Source organism: Castanea sativa, chromosome 7 (assembly GCF_040712315.1).
Source record: "Castanea sativa cultivar Marrone di Chiusa Pesio chromosome 7, ASM4071231v1".
Classification (NCBI taxonomy): domain Eukaryota; kingdom Viridiplantae; phylum Streptophyta; class Magnoliopsida; order Fagales; family Fagaceae; genus Castanea; species Castanea sativa.
In genome coordinates, this window is record NC_134019.1 from 37,653,369 (window position 1) to 37,673,251 (window position 19,883).

Sequence of the window (19,883 nt, forward strand, 5' to 3'; positions counted from 1 at the left end):
GTTCAGGGCCACACCATGCAGAATCTTTGGGGTCCCAGCAGGAAGACCACTTTCAATATCTTGAGCGGGAAAGAGACAGAGAGGGCAGTGTGCATACAGGACATACTGCCAGGAATCGTTTGCGGGGTGGAAGTAGAGTACTCCATGAAGATGATGCCAAAGCCATGCAAAGGGAGATTAACCATCTGAAGAGGAAGTTGCGTCATGCCAAGAGCGAACGAACACCCTCTTTTTCAGATCCTTCTTCTGATGAGGGTGATTCCCAAGGTAGCAGTTACAGGCCCAGGTCCAAGACTCCACCTAGTGAATCTTTTTCATATGAAGAGGGAGATCTTCATGGTTGGAAAAAAAAGAAGTCTTCTTCCAGGGGTTTAGGAAATGATGCTATGGGAAAGGCGCTGCACCAACTTTCTAAATCACCTTTCACACGTAGGGTAGAGAAAGGAAAACTTCCTCATCGTTTCACCCAACCGAACTTTACCATTTATAATGGCCAAACAGACCTTGTGGAGCATGTGAGCCATTTTAACCAACGGATGGCGGTCCATTCTAAGAATGAAACCTTAATGTGCAAGGTTTTACCCTCTAGCTTGGGACCTGTTGCCATGAGGTGGTATAATGGCTTGAAGGCAAATCCTATTGATTCTTATATGGAACTCACCATGGCGTTTGGGTCTCGTTTTGTTACCTGCAGTAGAGTTCCTCGGCCTCTAGATTCATTATTGTCCATGGCTATGAGGGAAGGGGAGTCCCTGAAAACATATTCGGATAGATATTGGGAAATGTTCAATGAGATTGATAGTGATTTTGATGAAGTGGAAATTAACACTTTCAAGGTTGGTCTTCCAACTGAGCACGACTTAAGGAAGTCTTTGACCAAGAAGCCGGTAAAGAGTGTACGTCGGCTCATAGACCGTATTGATGAGTGTAAGAGAGTTGAAGAGGATCAACAGTAGAGTAAAGGGAAGACGAAGGTTATCCCTTAGGAGAGGAGGGATTTCAGGTTGGAAAGATACAATAACAAATGGTCGTGGAGGGAGTTTAACGGGCAATCTGGTTCAGCCCCTTCTCAGATGGTAAATACGGTGTTTCGTGAACCTGTTCAACAAGTCCTGGAGAAAATTCGTCATGAACCATACTTCAAGTGGCCCAATAAGATGGCAGGGGACCCTATGAAATGTAATCAGAATCTCCATTGTGATTATCACCAAGAGAAAGGTCACACCACTGAGAATTGTAGAACTCTGAGGAGTTATTTGGATCAATTGGTTAGAGAGGGAAAGTTGAGACAGTTTACGAATCAAGTTAATGGGTAGGGAAATCATACTGGCTCGGTCAGTCAAGGCAGTAATACTTTAAGGCCTCCTTTGGTTCTTGCCCTACTATGGTGTTGTCAGTATCACAATTCCTTGCCAAAGAGAATAACTCCGAGCCGAAGAGGGTTAAGGAAAATCCTCCACCTATTTTAGGTTTCTTTGAAGAAGATAAAGTGGGAACTATCCAACCGCATGATGATGCATTGGTAATTAAGTTGAGGACAAGGGACTATGATGTGAAAAGAGTAATGGTTGATCAGAGGAGTGGGGCTGACATTATGTATCCAGACTTATTTAAAGGGCTTAAATTGAAGCTGGAGGACCTTACAGCTTATGATTCTCCATTGATAAGTTTTGAAGGGAAAGCTGTTTTTCCAAAATGGCAAATTCGGTTACCTGTGCAGTCGGGTTCAGTGGTTGTAAATGTAGACTTCATAGTACTAGATGCTTATTCTCCCTACACAGCTATCGTGGCAAGGCCTTGGTTGCATGCCCTTGGTGTTGTCTCCTCGACTCTGCATGTTAAGGTGAAATTCCCAGTTGGGGAACAAATTAAAGAAATTATTGGGAGTCAATTTGCAGCTAGGCAATGTATTACAGCAGCAGTTATACACCAAACCGAGCAAGAGTCGTTGGCCTCAACAGGAAAAATTCATAGCAATTAATGTTATCGGCCACACCAAAGGTGGCCGAGGTCGAGGAGCCTACATGTGAGGAGTTGGAAAAGATTCTTATTGATACTGATGTTGAAGGAATATCAACAGCTTAAGGAATATCAACAGCTTAAGGAATATCTATCATGTCCGCCCATTATGTCTCAGCCAGATATTGATGAGGTTTTGTATGCGTATATCGCCGTAGCCGACCATGCTGTTAGTTTGGTTCTGATACAGGTTGATAATAATGTGCAGAAACCCGTTTATTATGTGAGTAAATCTTTGCATGAAGCCGAGGTGCGTTACTTGCCATTAGAAAAAGCAATTCTAGCCGTGGTGCATGCTACATATAAACTCTCCCATTATTTTCAGTCTCACACAGTAGTGATCCTAACTCAACTTCCTCTTAAGTCTGTACTTCGAAGTGCAGATTACACGAGTAAAATCGCTAAGTGGGGCACCATTCTAGGGGCTTTTGATGTCAGATATATGCCTTGCACTTCTGTGAAGGGTCAAGTGCTAGCGGATTTGGTCGCAGAATTCGCTGAGCCTACCATAGAAGAGAGTGTTAAGAGAGTGGGCTTGGATGAAAAATCAGTTGGCATGGTCGCCTGCAAGGAGCCTTTGGTGTGGAAAGTGTATGTTGATGGGGCAACAAATCAGAGAGGCTCTGGCATGGGGCTAGTAGTAATGACCCCTGAAGGACTAACATTGGAAAAATCACTAAGATTGAGATTCTCGGCTACTAATAATGAAGCCGGATATGAAGCTTTGGTGGTGGGAATGGATATGGTTCAAAGAATGGGTGGAAAAGCAATACAAATGTTCTCAGATTCACAATTGGTTGTAGGCCAAGTGGAAGGAAAATTGGAAGCTAGAGATCTGAGAATGCAGGAATACCTAACCCAGGTCAGGTATTTACAATCTAAATTCGGGTCTTTTACTTTGTCACATGTATCCAGAAGTGGAAACACCCATGCAGATTCTTTAGCCACCCTCGCCACGTCCTCGGCGCAAGGTTTACCTCGGGTTATCCTTGTTGAAGATCTGTGTAAGCCAATCAGAAGCAATGGTAATCATGTTCAAGTTCATCATATCAGAGTGGGGCCTAGCTGGATGGACCCTATAGTGTCCTTTCTTAAGGATGATGTATTGCCAGAAGAGAAAGTTGAAGCCGATAAGGTGCGCAAGAAAGCACCTCGGTTTTGGTTGTCCAAGGATCAGAAACTATACAAGCGTTCTTTTTCAGGGCCATACTTGCTATGTATACATCCTGATGCAATGGAATTGTTGTTGGAAGAATTGCATGAGGGGATTTGTGGGAGTCACATGGGAGGAAGATCGTTAGCTCACAGAGCCCTTACACAGGGGTATTGGTGGCCTAATATGCAACGAGAAGCCCAGAATTATGCAAGGAAGTGTGACCAGTGTCAGAGGTTTGCCCTTAATATTCATCAGCCAGGAGATGTTCTTAATCCTCTGACAAGTCGTTGGCCTTTTGCACAATGGGGCTTGGACATTGTGGGACCCTTCCCAAAGGCATCAGGGAATTGGAGGTGGCTGCTTGTTGGAACGGATTATTTCACTAAGTGGGTGGAGGCAGAGCCATTATCTAACATTAGGGATGTTGACACAAAGAGGTTTGTCTGGAAGAATATTGTCACTCGGTTTGGAATTCCTCACACTCTCATCTCAGATAATGGTTTGCAATTTGACAGTAAAGCTTTTAGAAGGTATTGTTGTGATCTGGGCATCGTTAACAGGTATTCTACACCAGCTTATCCCCAGGGAAATGGGCAGGCTGAAGCGGTTAATAAAGTTATAATCAGTGGACTTAAGAAAAGACTAGATGATGCCAAGGGTAGGTGGGTAGAAGAGTTACCGCACGTTTTGTGGACGTATCGAACTACGCCTCGAAGATCAATTGGAGAAACACCATTCTCTATGACTTATGGAGCCGAGGCTGTGATCCCATTGGAAACCGACTTTCCAACAATGAGAACGAGTTCTTTCACCCCTAATAACAATGATAGTTTACTAGAAAAAAGCCTAGATCTGGTTGAAGAATGACGAGAGACTGATATGGTCCAGTTGGCTTGCTATCAGCAAAAGCTCAAACAGGGATACGACTCTCGCGTGAAGTCAAGGCCACTTGCCCCTGGAGATTTAGTGTTAAGGAAAGTTTTAGGAACTGCCAAAAACCCAGCATGGGGAAAATTGGGCCCTAACTGGGAAGGGCCCTATCGTATCACTTCAGTAGCTGGTATAGGGGCATATTATCTTGTAGATTTGGATGAAAAAATTGTACGGCATCCCTAGAATGTAAGTAACCTGCAAAGGTACTATTATTAATGTAAGGTATTTCTGCCACTTTTGTTCTGATATTCTTGCTTTACACTGATTATTATGTTCTTTTCTCTAAGTATCAAACAGAAACATGGTCATGTTTAGTTCCTTGGACCACATACCTTGTGGAAATTGATATCCTTATATTAATGTTAAACATAACCTTAGTTACGTCTGGTCCTCGGATCATCTACTTTGGGAAAATTAACATCTCAATTCATTTCTCTAAGTATCAAACAGAAACATGGTCATGTTTGATTCCTCGGACCACATACCTTGTAGAAATTGATATCCTCATATTAATGTTAAACAGAGCCTTAGTTACGTCTAGTCCTTGGATCATCTACTTTGGGAAAATTAACATCTCAATTCATTTCTCTAAGTATCAAACAGAAGCATGGTCATGTTTGGTTCCTTGGACCACATACCTTGTGGAAATTGATATCCTCATATTAATGTTAAATAAAACGTTAGTTACGTCTGGTCCTCGGATCATCTACTTTGGAAAAATTAACATCTCAATTCATTTCTCTAAGTATCAAATAGAAGCATGGTCATGTTTGGTTCCTCGGACCACATACCTTGTAGAAATTGATATCCTTATATTAATGTTAAATAGAACCTTAGTTACGTCTGGTCCTCGGATCATCTACTTTGGGAAAATTAACATCTCAATTCATTTCTCTAAGTATCAAACAGAAGCATGGTCATGTTTGGTTCCTTGGACCACATACCTTGTGGAAATTGATATCCTCATATTAATGTTAAATAAAACCTTAGTTATGTCTGGTCCTCGAATCATCTACTTTGAAAAAATTAGCATCTCAATTCATTTCTCTAAGTATCAAATAGAAGCATGGTTATGTTTGGTTCCTCGGACCACATACCTTGTAGAAATTGATATCCTTATATTAATGTTAAACAGAACCTTAGTTACGTCTGGTCCTCGGATCATCTACTTTGGAAAAATTAACATCTCAATTCATTTCTCTAAGTATCAAACAGAAGCATGGTCATGTTTAGTTCCTTGAACCACATACCTTGTGAAAATTGATATCCTCATATTAATGTTAAATAGAACCTTAGTTATGTCTGGTTCTCGGATCATCTATTTCGGGAAAATCAACATCTCAATTCTTTGTTCTAAGTATCAAACAGAAACATGGTCATGGTTGGTTCCTCGGACCACATACCTTGTAGAAATTGATATCCTTTTACTGACGTTAAACAAAACTTTAGTTACACCTGGTCTTCGGATCAACTATTTCTGAGAAACAGACATATTGGCTTCAGTGTTCAGGTAAAACTTGGTTATGCCTATATCCTTAAATCACATACCTTGTTGAAACTAACCCTTTGTCATGTACGGATTGTAGAGGTTAAGTTGTTCTTGTTCCTTATATCATTTATATTTGGGGAACTCAGTGCTCTCTATTCCTTTGTTTGTTACACATTGATGCTTGATTAGATTGTGGGTACATTCTGGTTGGATCATGAATATGTTCGTTTGTTTATTAAATTTGAAAATTCTTAAATCAGAGGTAAACGGAAAATCATGAGCATCACTAAAAAGCGTTTGCGAGTGTGATAACCTTGAATGGTTTATGCATATTTCTATCTTTTAATTAATTAGCATGAGAAAATAGACTAGTGTTCTATTATGATACATAAATGTTAAGTAGAATGACATGTTGGTAGTAAATGCAGTTCGAGCTTGTGGAATAGATAATTTGCTCTTTCATTAATAAAAGTCGTTATAAATACATTCACAAGCAAATTGTTGAATTACATCAGCCAAAAGCAAATAGAAAGGAAACCCAGAAGAAAGAGAGTAATCATGAATTCGGTTTGGTCGTCAATGGGTCTTGAGGAGCAATAGGAAGTGCAATCTGGGCCGAGGATTTAGCAGTAGTTCCTTTGCCTTTGGGGCCTCCCTCTACAGTTATGGGCACAGTCGCTAAAACGATCTCCAGCGTTTCATCGGTCTTTTTGGCTTAGGGGAGTTCCTTAGGCTCAACGAGAGGCTGTGTAATTTCTTGCGTTGCCCCCTTCTAATGAACCAGCTTGCCTTGAAAGTTGGGGTTCAATGGAAGTGGGATCTTCGGTAGCATCACTCGTCTTTTTCTCTGCTTTGGGGAGACCAGTACCATCATCGGCTTTAAGGGAAGTCTTGACCCTGATGGCTGGAGGAATGTAGGCATTTTCTGCCTTCCAAAGAGGTGAAGAAGTGTCAACCCCAGCTTGGGATAATGCTTCCTTCCACACTTCAAGGCAATAATCCCTACATACCCCCGGCACTTGAGCTTTAAAGTTTTCAGTGGTTTCAACCACCCCCACTTCATAGCCATCTTGCTCCGCCTGGTCTATTGCCTTTTCAGCCTCCTCTTTCGCTTTGGCGATAGCTTCTTCTTTGGCTTTGAGGATCTCTTCCTTTGCCTTCTCTGATTCTTTCAAATCTTGCTTCAGACCTTCAATCAACTTCTTGGCTACAGCAAAGTTCTCATCCGCCTGCCTGAGCTGTAATCTTTGATCCTCGGCCTTCTTTGTAGTGGTTTTTAAAGAAGCCTCCAAGCCAGATTTTTCACTTACGGCTTTATTCAAGCTAGCAGTGACCTCTTGCAACTTTTTTTCCTTCAGTTCGAGGATTCTCTGGGCGTTGTCGAGCTTCAATTCTGTAGATCTAAAGGATTTGTATGTGCTAGCAGCGATCTCTTCCGCCCTGTGAGCAGACTCAACAGCCTACATGAAGAAGATAGCAAATCTTAATATATAGTTGCAATTTCTTGAAGTAAATGATAAATAAAAATAAAAAAGTAAATGTAACATTTAGCTGAAACCCTTACCATAGCAAGTTCTTTCTTCAACGTCATGAAGACATTCTGATCCCTTATTCTTCTGATCTCACCCATGTCCTCGGGAAGTAGTAGAGCTTGCTCCAAAGCATTTGCTATGCACACAGCAATTCCCTCATCAGAAGTCCTGATGGAGGCGTCAGTAGTAACTGCGTGGTCGTCCATAGTCATTGGGGGAGCCCAAATTGGGACATGTACAACTGTTTGGGATTCAATTCGTTTGTCCGACCTTGTTTGCATGATACGAGGTTGTTTCCCTCCTTTCTTGGGCTCTAAGTCCTTGGGATGAGCCTCTTTTTCTCCCTCCATTACCTCCTTCCCTTTTTGGTGATCCCTCTTCCTTTTATGGTCGGTTTGATTAGCGTGTTGGGATTGGGTTGGTGGAGGAAGAGGGAGCTTGGGTTGAAGACCTTTCTTGGCACCCTTATCTTTGGATTTCGTCTAGGGTACCTTAGGGAGCTCTTGAGTCCCTACTTGAGCCTCCAACACATCTTTAAGGCTTTGTTTTGGTTTGCGTTGAATGCCCATAATATCTGGTTGTCGAAGAATATCTTTTGGGGTTGAGGGAGATTTGTCAAGGCTAGCACTTTGATCTTCAGGAGTAGGGGAGCGGTTAAAAACTTCAAACTCGTCTTCAGAGTCTGAGACTTCAATGATTTCTTCTTCTTCTTGCTTTATAATAGGTTGCGAGGAGGATCTTTCACCCACTGCAGGTTGTGTTGGAGGGGCAGTGAGAGGAACACCTTCTGGTATGAGTTGTGGTGGTTAAGTGGTGGTAGTGTCTTGTGGAATGGGGCTGCCCTTAGGCAAAAGAAAACCTTCTACCGCAACACTAATCCAATGTAGCCGAGGATCCTTTGCCTTGATTACACACTTCGACCCTTGAAAAGCTGTGGAAATCGGATTGTAGTTGAGGATCAGGTGGGCTGCTCGGAGCTGATTATCTGAGTGCACAAACACCTCAGCCTTTAAAATTCTGTTTAGGCGTGTGAAGTCAACAAGGTGATCGTGACGAGCAGTGGCGTGTGGGTCTGCAAAATTGTTGCAAAGAGGAACAAGGTTATAAAAAAATATATAATAATAAAAACTTAGTATTACAAAATACCATTTCAAGTTGAATTCTGAGAATTCACCTGGTTTCCCCTCCTTTGTCGGATAGGGGACACCATCATGCCAATCCCCAGATATTATCAAGAAATCTTTATTCAAACCCTTATTGGAGTGAGGGAGGCACTGGATTAACCTAACTTCTGGCCACCTAGATTTCAAATAATACCCTTGTCCCATTAGATGGTGAAGGTTATAAACCCAATTTACATCATGGTGGGTGAGTCCTAAACCCATCTTTTCATTTAGGGCATCTACATGATCTAAAATCCTAAACATATTAGGGGCGCATTGTGTAGGAGCTAACCTAACCGCCCTCAAATAGTCCCTAGTAACCGACCCCATAGGGATTTTCATCCCTCCTTCTATGAAAGCTATCATGGGGATCACTACCTCTCCGGTTTTTCTCTTGGCATGCCATTCTCCTTCCTTACAGTATGTGACAGACACACCTTGGGGAATTCTATAAGTTACCTTAAACTGTTCTATTTTCTCAGCACTGTCCACTAAAGATGCAAATCTACCCATTTTCTAAGAGTTGGGTGTGGAAAGGGTGTAAGGGTTAAGGAAGCAAAGGTAGCCGAGAATAAAGAAATGCAAAGTAACGGAAGTGGAAAAAGAAAGGTAACAAAGAAAGAAGTTGAGAGAACTTACTTTTGAGTGATGGAGTCACCTTGGCCTGATTTTCGGGTAATGTGCAAACACGTGTGGAATGCAAGCATAGGTAAAGTCGTTGTATGAACTCAGCAATGGATATAGGGATGGCAATTTAAATCCGACCCGCGGATACCCGACCCGGCCCGGCCCAACCCTAATGGGTCGGATTTTACCCGGCCCGATAAATTATAGGGTCGGGTATGGGTTTTTAAAAAAAAACCCGAAGCGGGTTTGGGTTTTTGCAAAAACCCGGCCTGAACCCAGACCCGACCCGACCCGTTTACATATATAAATAAAAAATGCTAAAATACCCCTATATATATATAAGTTTAAAAAAACCCTAATCCCATCCCCATTTCATTTCACACAATCAGTCGCCTCCCTACTCTCTTTCTCCTCTCCCACTCTTCTCACTTGGTCATTCCCTTTCACTCATCACTGGCCTGAACACCTGTCACTGCTGGAATTGAAGCCCTTCACCACCGGCCATCGCTTGCACCTCCAGCCACCTCACTTCCTCCGTGTTTCTCCACCGGACCACCTCGTTTTCTATCTTTTTTTTTCTAGGTTCGTTTCGTCTTTTTTTTTTTTTTTTTTTTCTCTGGGTTCATTTCATCTCTATTATGTGAGTTGTTTGTGTTTATGTTAGGATTTGTGTTTGTGTTTGTGATTTTGAAAGGGAAAATCATAAATTTGAAATTTTTGTGTTTGTGTTTGTGTGTTTGTGTTTGTGTTTGTGATTTTGAATGGGAAAATCATAAATCTGAATTTGTGTTTGTGTTTGTGATTTTGAATGGGAAAATTATAAATTATAAATTTGAAATTTTTGTTTTTATGTTTGTGTTTGTTTTTGTGATTTTGAAAGGGAAAATCATAAATCTTTGGTAATTGTTCATCCATGATTTCCTGATGGGTCTTTTTATTTTTAAAATTTTCAATTTCATTCTTTGATTTTCTCTGCAGATCAAAGAATATAAAAAAAAAAAAAAATCAAGGCTTGAATCTGGGCAAACACATCTTCAAAATCTTCAAAAATAATGATTCTGGCCTAAATTTATTTATTTTTAATTATTGGGCCACGGTAATACGGTTTAGGCTTCAAGCAATTTTTTTTTTGGGGATTGGGCCACGGTTTAGGCCCAATGGCAGGGCCTGCGGGTGCCCGATGGGCTGGGTTTGGGATTAAGAAAAAAATCCGTTTAATAAACGGGCCGGGTTCGGGTTTTTCAGACAGACCCGCGGGTCGGGTCTGGGTATGAAAAAACCCGGCCCGAAGCCTACCCGTTACCATTCCTAAATGGATAGGAAGGGTTGAATTGATGATATTTATATCAATAAGGTTATAAAAGTAGGAGGTTTCCCACTTGTGTTCCTGTACAAGCCTCAACCGTTGGATGGGTATCGCATGGTCGAACGTGGGGAACAAGTAGCCGCCAAAAATATTAATTAGGATATGCCTCGCATACCAATACCCCAAAAGTGTGCCATGAGAAGTGCAGAAACGTCATCCTAGCAATAAAAGCACATGACAAATAGGGCTTACCGGGAATCTGTTTCGAGATCCTTATTCCTCCTAGGAAAGTAGATATAAGGATCCTGAGGGGCTATTGTAGGGTCAATGGGCCCATAATCCATGTGGGGCTGGCTCAAGGGTACTTGTAAAGCTAAAAGTCCAGCCCGAAAATGTTAATTAGCTCAAGGATGAGGAACGCCTGTCTATGAGACAAGGTGGGAGGAGGAAGAAGTCATAGTTGACTGAGACATTTCAAAGTAGTACGTCCGAGGATGGAAATGTTCTCAGCCATCTATAGTCGAGGATAGAAGTATTCTCGGCTATCTGTAGCCGAGGTGGGAAGGGGTGATTTGGCAATACAAGGGTGTTACACTCGAAAATCTTGAGCGTAAAGATGTGAGGTAAGAGATGAGAAGAAAGGATGTAAAATATCTAGGATAAAGCTGCTACCACCGCATTAAAGGCTCCGCAACTACTTCTCTGGTTGCATTAATGGGAAAGTGATGGTTGAACGTGGTAATTCAGTCTTCCCTCTATCGCCAAAGACTTCAAGGGAAAAGTTGATGGGACAAGTATCCAAATGAGGACTTTGATCCACACGTGGAAGAGGAAGATGAAAGAAAGATGATATAAAAGGGAAGGAAGAGCAGAAAGGGGGGGGGGGGGGGACGAACAAAGTTTGAGAGACTGAACTATAATACAAATGATCCTCGGCCTTTGTCAAAAAGGGTGAAGTGTTGTGAGGCATGAGTGTAACAATCTAGCCTAGTATTTACGCCTTCCAATATTCATAAACCTAGATTTGAAGCCCACTCTCTATACATCTTATTGTTTTGGGCTCATTGGGCCGGTTCCCTCCATATTATTGGATTCTGGTGCAATTTGTGTCCTTACAATATATATAAAAGTTCAACTTATAACATTCATTTTATGAATTTTTGTTTTTAATTATCAAGCTAAAATACTAATTTCTTTAGTTGTAGGCAAAATTTAAATCTCATATAACTTGTTCGATAATAAGAAATTGTATCATGAATTAACTAAAATCTATGAGATTCTTAGAATTGAAGCTTAACAAATGTTACAACAACACAATGTTACAACAACACAATGTTAGATTCTGAATGAACCATTCAATGTGGCTTGTCCCTAGATCTACTAAAGTTAAAATGAAAAGATATTAAATTGATATGAAAGCTTCAAGTTGTTCGAGAATTTTGGGACCTAGTCACTTAGATGGTTTTACTTACACACAAACAAAATGGCTAACAGAAATAGTCTTTTTACAGAAACAGCTAAACGAAATGTACTTTGGACCTTTGGTGTACAAAAACATGAACTGTATCATTTTTAATTTTTTGAAGTCAACTCTATATTTGTTAAGGAAAAGTCAATGGCGTCTCAGAAATTTAATATGAAGGCTAATGATGAAGGCTAATGATAGATTCTCATGTTACAAGTTTCTCCGTAATCCAATGAACGATCTAGTATATATGAACCCAAATACTACTTCATATTTAATATATTTATGCTTAATGAACTAAATATTGAATAATCCTTAACCTAACAAAACCCCAATGGATAGTAATGTTGAACACAAAAATTCCTCATTTGATTCTATGATAAGATAAAATTTAGAGATACAATTTTTGGCCACAACTATGATGTGATCAATTACGAGTGATGAAGAAAAAAAAATGATAGATTTATGTAAAAGTGATTGTTTATCACTCACAATCGACCATCTCAATAAGTTGTGACAAATTGTGTTATATTAATAAATGATCAATTTAATAATTATTTTAACAAGGAGTGTACATCTGTGTGCAATTATATTATCAAATTTTGATTAAAGCATATGGTAAAATGTCACTTGATGTTGTTTTATTTGTTTTGTGATAGATCAATATCATGCTCTAGAGAAAAGAAACCAACATGTTATTGAGCTATATGGGTTCCATGATCTCAACCACGAACTAGTGAGAGTACATTGGAATAGATAAAAACTAGTGCTTAGAGGGAGAAAATGAGGGCAAATAAGAATATAAATAAATTAAAAGATTTTTTTTTTGAGAGAGAAATAAATTAACAGATGTTGCAACTATATTATTGAATTTGATCCAATTTTTTATTGTTATATTATTTAAAATGGCGTAGTTTTTCCATGCAAAAGCTGGCAAGAGAGTTAGAAAACTCAGAACCTTTAGTGGAGTGCCACAACGTTTGCAAAATTGACTTTCTCCTACTTAATATAAATAAACTATCCAAAGTATATGTAATATATGGTTCACAAACATACCCAGTAGCTACCACCCTCTACCTATAGCTGTAATCCCAGCAAAACCATTATTAAAAATTTAAAATTATCAAATCCAAGACTGAATCAGATGAAAGAATGAAACTAAACTAAGTTATATTACATTATTACTACTAGCTTCTAAGTACACCCGATGCGTGTACTCAGAGGCTCTATTTTTTTTTTAGTAAAGATTAATAATTTGTATTTATTATATATTTTTTTAAATAAATAAAAAATGATAAACTTTACAAATAAGATAAACATGTGGGGAAAGAAGGCCAAATTTTTGGAGTTTTCTTAATTTTTTATTTTTATTTTTATTTTTTTTTGGATACAAGATAGAATTCTACTCTAGCCTAATCTAAGTGTATATGTGTGTAAAGTTCCTTCCTGGAGACTTGAACCCCGGCCCTTGCCCTTCGCGCCCTACAAGCACTGATACTTAAATGAAATTTTAGGAGTTTTATTTTTGTATTTAAAATAAAATTTGTTATTTGACATTTATGATCCTTAAATGAAATTACCATACACTAATGAGGGTATTTTGGAATCACAAAAAAGTCCAGTTGAAATAAAGTAATCTTCTTAGATATGGTATAGATAAAAAATTGTTAAATTGCATATTCGGTTCTAAAAATGTGATTTTTTTTTTTTTTTTTTTGGTTTCAAAATCATCCTTATACTTTAAAATGTTTCAAAAAAAAAAATCCTTACCATATGAACGTATAACAAATTAAATTCATAAAATCAAAGATTATTTCGCCGTGAAATCCATGATGGTGAATGATTTTTAATTAACATGTTAGCAATTTTCATTTATTGGACGATGATAATAGATCTTTAAATCAATTTAAAAATATATAAGAGTAACAGTATATTAGTATGTCGTAACATTTTTATGACAATTTTTAGGAGGCACATTACCAAAATATATATAGAGGACAAAGTGACAATTTAAAAAAAAAAAAAAAATAGGACTTAAAAGGTTGAGTACCAAATATGCAATTAATCATTCATCCAAAAAAAAAAATGCAATTATATCTATAATAATTTTTTTTTTTTTTTTTTACAGGTTCACAGATAAAACTTAAGATAAAATTTTCCGGGGAAATGGGTAGGAGGTGTTAGGTAAGTCTGTTATGAATAGTAAGAGTTTGAACGGAGTGGCTTGCATTTCGCCAACTCTTTCTCAGTTTCTGTTCTTTATTAGCAACACCAACACCACCACCAACAAAACCAACACCAACAAAAACAAACAATACAAAAGCTTGATGCCCCTACAGAGACCTTGTCAATGGCATGTCATGGAACAAAATCTTTCACTTTTCTAATTCTGTCATATCATCCTGGCTGTCCGTTTTAGCCGTCCCTTTTCTGCCGCGATTTCAAGAGAATAATCCGGGTCATATATACACTTCCTCTCTCGTTCTCTCCTTTTCTTCAACCTGCTTTACTACATTCTTGCCAAAAAAAAGGTTTTTCTCTCCTACCCCATTTCTCTTCTTCATCTTCTTCACGTTTTTTTTTCATCAGGTTCTTGATTCTTGAACCTTTTGATCTCTACCCTTTACAGCTTTTTGCATGTATGATAGCATATCATCTGCATATACATTTTCTTTGGCTGTTTTCATCGTGATTTGATTCTTTTACTCTCTTTTTTTTTTTTTTTTTTGTCTCCGCCATTTTCAGCTTCTAGCAGATATGATAGCAAAACATATTATTTTGGCCAACCTTTTCATATTGATTCGGTTGTGTAATGTGAAGATAGATTGATTTTGTTTGCTTTTAATGTGGTAAATTTTCTGACTTTTTGTGTATGGTTTTATAAAGGTGTAGACATATCCAGGGAGGGCAAAAGTCTGGGCTTCTTTTGTTATATATGAGTGCTTGATTCCCCTGCCCTTTTCCTTTTGCTGAGCTTACTTTGAATATCAAGAAAAATGTGTGACACAATGTCTGGACCTCTTGATCGACCGTTGAAAGCAGGTACAATGTCTGGACCTCTTGATAGACCTTTTAAAGCAGGCAAGTCTCTCGCAATTAAATGTTTTTTCTACAATGTCATCTTCTTGAATCTTGTTATGATATCTTTTTGGTTTCAATAGATTATAGGAGATCTTCATAGGTTTTGATGTTTCTATATAATTCATTGATTATGTTCTCTGTATGAAACCAATAGGAATGGTTTTTGAGGTTCTTGATCATCAATTGGTTTCCTAGAAAAGTCAAACAAGAAAAGAAAAAAAAAAAAAAAAAAAAAAAAGGAATAGAAAGATTTGAGAAATGAAACACCAGAATATTCCTCTTAACCAAGTCTAATGTGGCTTTCTTTTTTATTTGATCCCTCTTTCTTACAAAGTTAAAATATCAGAATGTCTAATATGAGCCAAAATGAATTTGTTGTCAGTTTTATGTCATTTTAACATAGATACCTTAGTGGTACATAAAAGCTATTAATTATAGTACTGATTAGTGGAAATCCAAAGCCAACGGATTTCTTCTTTCTTTCATTTTATCCCATTTTTCAGAAAAACATTTAAAACTAAAGTTTCAGCTGGTATAAGTAGAAAGATAAAAACTCTAAAATCTCGAAAAGGTGTTGAGCTTTATAATTCTTTTTGGCCATTTAGATACAGCCTTTTTGGTTGAGCTTGCTAGATTCATAAGGAGCTCGTATATGTCAAATTTTATGTTATGAAATGCATAGTAGCAAGAGGAAAAAGATCTTTCTGCCTATCTTTTTGTTATCACCTTGCACTTGTGTTTCTAAACATTAAACAAAATGCATTTATAGGTCTTGAAAAGTCTGACATTGAAAACTCTGAGGATGAGAGGAAGACAAGACTTGGATCTCTCAAGAAGAAGGCAATCAGTGCCTCCTCCAAGTTTAGGCATTCCTTGAAGAAACGGGGTCGGAGAAACAGTAAGGTCATGTCCGTTGCTATTGAGGATCACATTGATGCAGAAGAGTTGCAGGCAGTGGATGCATTCCGCCAAGCACTTATCTTGGAAGAACTACTACCCTCAAAACATGATGATCATCATATGATGCTAAGGTCAGTTCCTGTTGAGCGTTCACCACTATAGATCTAAGATTGCATTTGTAGCCATTTAGTTATAGAGACCTCAAGAATACACAAAACCAACCAAGTTGTTTATATGAACCATGATGGTGCAGATTTTTAAGGGCTAGGAAATTTGACATTGAGAAAACAAAGCAAATGTGGACTGATATGCTTCAGTGGAGGAAGGAGTATGAAGCAGACACTATCATGGAGGTATTCTATGAGTATTTTCTAATATTTAAACCCAGCATTTGGTGGAGATCTCTTTCTTATTTGACTACAATGAATGTGTCTGAATGTTTTCCTTTGGTTTCTTGGTTAAGGACTTCGATTTCAAGGAAATCGATGAAGTTTTGAAGTACTACCCACAAGGACATCATGGAGTTGATAAGGAAGGAAGACCTGTTTACATTGAAAGACTCGGTCAAGTTGATTCCACCAAGCTGTTGCAAGTCACAACAATGGACCGCTATCTCAAGTATCATGTACGGGAGTTTGAGAGGACCTTTTCTGTTAAGTTGCCAGCATGTTCCATTGCAGCAAAGAAGCACATTGACCAAAGCACAACTATTTTGGATGTGCAAGGAGTGGTATGTAAGCTTTTTCTGCTTCATATTTGGTCAACCGAGCAATAATTAAACATCAAACGTAGAATGGTGTAAACTCATTTATAAAAGTTGCATTGAACTTAAATACAAACCAATTAATTACTTTTGGAATATGTGTGTTCTAAATTCCTACATGATTGACTCCCCAGGGGCTTAAACATTTAAGCAAATCAGCAAGGGAACTTCTTCAGCGCCTTCAGAAGATTGATGGTGACAATTACCCAGAGGTTCGCATTTCAACTCTACAAGTTCATGTGCCTCGAGCTTGTTGGTTTGCAACCATAGCCTGAATGATGGTTTTTGACTTTCAATCATGTTAACAAAGTCTTCTGTTTATTGCAGAGCCTGAACCGCATGTTCATCATTAATGCTGGTTCTGGATTTAGGATCTTATGGAATACTGTCAAATCATTCCTTGATCCCAAGACTGCTGCAAAAATTCATGTAACCATTTATCATTTATCTCAAAATAGCACTGATTTTGATCATGTAATGTTGCTAAACAGATACATGATTTACTTACCAGGTCCTGGGCAACAAATACCAGAGCAAGTTGCTTGAAATAATTGATGCCAAGTAAGTCTTTCTTAATCAAGTTCACAAACAATCTATATTTTGTCTTTTTTGGTCTCTCATCTTTAAAAAAAAAATCACCAACTTATTTAGACTAGATTTTCTAGTACATGTGACATATTTAAGATTTGCAATTACAGTCTCCTCAATAACAGGACCCTTCTTTTTTAGTTACCTTGACAACAACATCTAATAATATACTTCGATGGAATAATTTTATAATAAAGTTTTCTATTAAACCACATTTACACCTTTTTTTTCCTGGATTTGAGCCAGTGAACTTCCAGACTTTTTCGGTGGTACTTGTACTTGTGCAGACAAGGGTGGTTGCATGCGTTCTGATAAGGGCCCATGGAATGATCCAGAAATATTCAAGGTGACTTGCTACTAACTCTATTTTCATTTAGTTACATTTTTTGTTTCTCTGCAATGTATAACATAAAAAATAAATGATGGAATATGTTATTTTGATAAGCCAGATGGTTCAAAATGGTGAGGCCAAATGCCCAAGGAAAATACTGACTGGCATTGAGGAGAAGACAATCTCTGAAGATGGGAATGCATGCCCAAAGGTAGTGAGTGAAGTCTGTCTTTCAACTTTTGCAAGTTGATCTTCTCATTGTTAACATTAATTGTCTGGTCAATTTCTTTATACAAATTTTAAATTCCCTAACATTTTTTTTTTTGCCAATGCAATGAAGAGGTATGATTCTTTCAGCTCAGAATCAGGCAATGTTCCAAGGGATTATGCAGAAGAACCAAAACTCTCTTCTGTTCCTGAAGCAGTAAGTTTTCTCGACTTCCATCACATTCTGGTCATCCAAAACCATCTCCTTCCTAGCATGATGAAGCCAACTAAACTAATCAAGTTGATCAACTCTAACACATACTTTAGGATTATGTCATCAAGGTTAGGAGTGCTAGTAAACCTTGTAGGATCATTATATTTTTAGTTGAATATGCAACATCTTCAAGTTTTTGAGACTTCTCAACTAATTAATAAGAATTCTGTGCTATCTTTGTTGTCTTGTTTCTTCAAAGCATCTTATTATTAATTCATGTATAGATTGTTCACATAAACTGAAGGTACACTTCCTAATTCCTATTTCTGATCTCTGCCATAACCTCTTGCAATTTGTCCATAGATTGTTGTGTTTGCTTCATTAATATTCTTTTTGCATGCTGCAGTTTCCCACCACCAAAAAGTACCATAATCCCTATAACAGCTTTGTTCCAATGGTTGACAAGACTGTGGATGCAGCTTGGTCAAAACAAGTACAAATTGCTAAATTCTCTGTTACTAAAGGTATACATTTTGCTGATATAATACTTATAATTTACCGTTGGATAGATAGATATAAAATGCTTAAAGGCCTTCTGAAAATAATTCCAGCTTGAAGTTTGTTTCTGAAAAGATTCTTAGGGGGTCACTGCATCAATATCCAACCTTATGCATTATATACTGCTACCTAAGCAACACTTGTCACTTGTTAACATGTCATAAAATTTTAAAATAGGCTCTTTATGGAATTGAAATACCAAAGACCGAGCACACCACCTTTAAGATTTTATATTTTAATTTGAATTATACTAATTTTTCGTAATGTGGAAGGATTTTCAGTTTACCAAATCAGTGTCTATTGAAAAATTTCCTTGTGGTCGAGATTTATAGTAAAAACATTCCTGCATTTTCCATATCCACAGATTGTTATCCGGTGCAAGGTGCTTCCAAGGCGCCCGAAGGAATAAGCAATCATATTATTGCCGGGATCATGGCCTTTGTTATGGGCATTGTCACTATGGTCCGCTTGACAAAGAACATGCCAAAGAAAGTCGCTGAAGCTGCCATCTATAACAGCTCTGTCTACTACGATGACACAGTGATTAAAGGCCATCAGTTGCCATCACCTGCCATCTCCACCACAGACTACATGACTGTGATAAAGCGCATGGCCGAATTGGAAGAGAAGGTGAATGTTCTCAGCAACAAGCCAGCAGTCATGCCAGCTGAGAAGGAGGCAATGCTGAATGCTGCACTAAGCCGTGTTGATGCCCTGGAACAAGAGCTATCCTCCACCAAGAAGGTATTGCCTTTTTAAAACGTAAAACTTCAATATAGTTCCTTAGATACTATAACTCAAGTTTCCTAATCAGATTCAATCATGTGGCCTTAGACGCTCCACAAGAAAATGCATTGGCCAATAAGTCATATGGTTGTGATGCACTGGCCAATATTAATAATCACGTAGTCAAATTTTAATCTTGATTTAGATAACCAAATATGCAATACTAAGTATGATTTTTCTTTGGTGAAGGCACTGGAGGATTCTCTTGTTCGACAGCAGGAGCTCGTAGATTACCTTGAGAAGAAGAAGAAGAAGAAAAAACTGGTATGTTACTAAATCTTTAGATGTTAGCTAGTAGTACTAAGCATATTAAAAGATGTAGTGCATGTGTTTTCATTCTCTAGTTTTTTGGACTGTGATTGCAGAGCCTATTCCACTGGTGAGGTGATACAGGAGCTAGTTAACGAACACTGCTCCAAATAAATACATATTATTTTCTAAGTTGGGCGACGTTGATTTTGAGTCCCAAGGATGCTGTTTGCTGCATTCATTTGATGTTTCGTGTTTGCTTTGTCCAATTATTAACTAAATGGCTTTGTATATTAACAGTGTGTGTGGTACATTCACACTTGTGTATATTTTGAATGATTAATACTTTGTGTTAGTTTTTACGTAAATCTTCATGAATTTTGCAGTTTTTATTAAAGTGTCCTTTCTTCTGCCAAAACAAAAGGTAGGGGAAAAGAGCTACCGCACAAGCTTGGCGGTCAGAGATGTATTTTGGTTCTTAGGCTAGGTGGTGAAGTTTTGAAGTCTTCATTTTCT

The 19,883-nt window shown here is 38.2% G+C and overlaps 3 protein-coding genes across 5 annotated transcripts; all 3 read left to right on the top strand.

The window, feature by feature from the left end:
* The first annotated feature begins 1,384 nt into the window (after window positions 1–1,384).
* On the top strand, window positions 1,385–1,981 carry LOC142644407 (uncharacterized). Its single transcript, XM_075819030.1, has one exon. It carries the CDS (start codon window positions 1,385–1,387, stop codon window positions 1,979–1,981), a length of 597 nt encoding a protein of 198 aa, XP_075675145.1.
* A 78-nt stretch (window positions 1,982–2,059) lies between these two features.
* Window positions 2,060–4,042, top strand: LOC142644408 (uncharacterized). Its single transcript, XM_075819031.1, has one exon. It carries the CDS (start codon window positions 2,060–2,062, stop codon window positions 4,040–4,042), a length of 1,983 nt encoding a protein of 660 aa, XP_075675146.1.
* Window positions 4,043–13,936: 9,894 nt separating this feature from the next.
* On the top strand, window positions 13,937–19,858 carry LOC142643565 (phosphatidylinositol/phosphatidylcholine transfer protein SFH3). 3 transcript variants are annotated; one of them, XM_075818247.1, is made up of 15 exons: window positions 13,937–14,221; window positions 14,577–14,771; window positions 15,541–15,802; window positions 15,925–16,024; window positions 16,135–16,401; window positions 16,569–16,646; window positions 16,762–16,863; window positions 16,946–16,995; window positions 17,269–17,368; window positions 17,472–17,564; window positions 17,694–17,777; window positions 18,181–18,298; window positions 18,697–19,076; window positions 19,308–19,382; window positions 19,484–19,858. In XM_075818247.1, exons 2-15 carry the CDS (start codon window positions 14,687–14,689, stop codon window positions 19,499–19,501), a joined length of 1,812 nt encoding a protein of 603 aa, XP_075674362.1. In that variant the 5' UTR covers window positions 13,937–14,221; window positions 14,577–14,686; the 3' UTR covers window positions 19,502–19,858. The 3 variants fall into 3 exon arrangements, with proteins under 3 accessions (XP_075674362.1, XP_075674363.1, XP_075674364.1); XM_075818248.1 differs by having other exon boundaries at window positions 14,577–14,732; XM_075818249.1 differs by lacking the exon at window positions 19,484–19,858 and having other exon boundaries at window positions 14,577–14,732; window positions 19,308–19,394.
* Window positions 19,859–19,883: the final 25 nt, after the last annotated feature.

Bases quoted from the DNA above. Each gene is read 5' to 3' on its own strand.
- LOC142643565 (XM_075818247.1), top strand. From the start codon at position 14,687: ATGTGTGACACAATGTCTGGACCTCTTGATCGACCGTTGAAAGCAGGT. The intron at 16,864-16,945 runs GTAACCATTTAT...TTTACTTACCAG, and splicing joins AGACTGCTGCAAAAATTCAT to GTCCTGGGCAACAAATACCA. The intron at 18,299-18,696 runs GTATACATTTTG...CCATATCCACAG, and splicing joins TAAATTCTCTGTTACTAAAG to ATTGTTATCCGGTGCAAGGT.
- LOC142644408 (XM_075819031.1), top strand. From the start codon at position 2,060: ATGTTGAAGGAATATCAACAGCTTAAGGAATATCAACAGCTTAAGGAA.
- LOC142644407 (XM_075819030.1), top strand. From the start codon at position 1,385: ATGGTGTTGTCAGTATCACAATTCCTTGCCAAAGAGAATAACTCCGAG.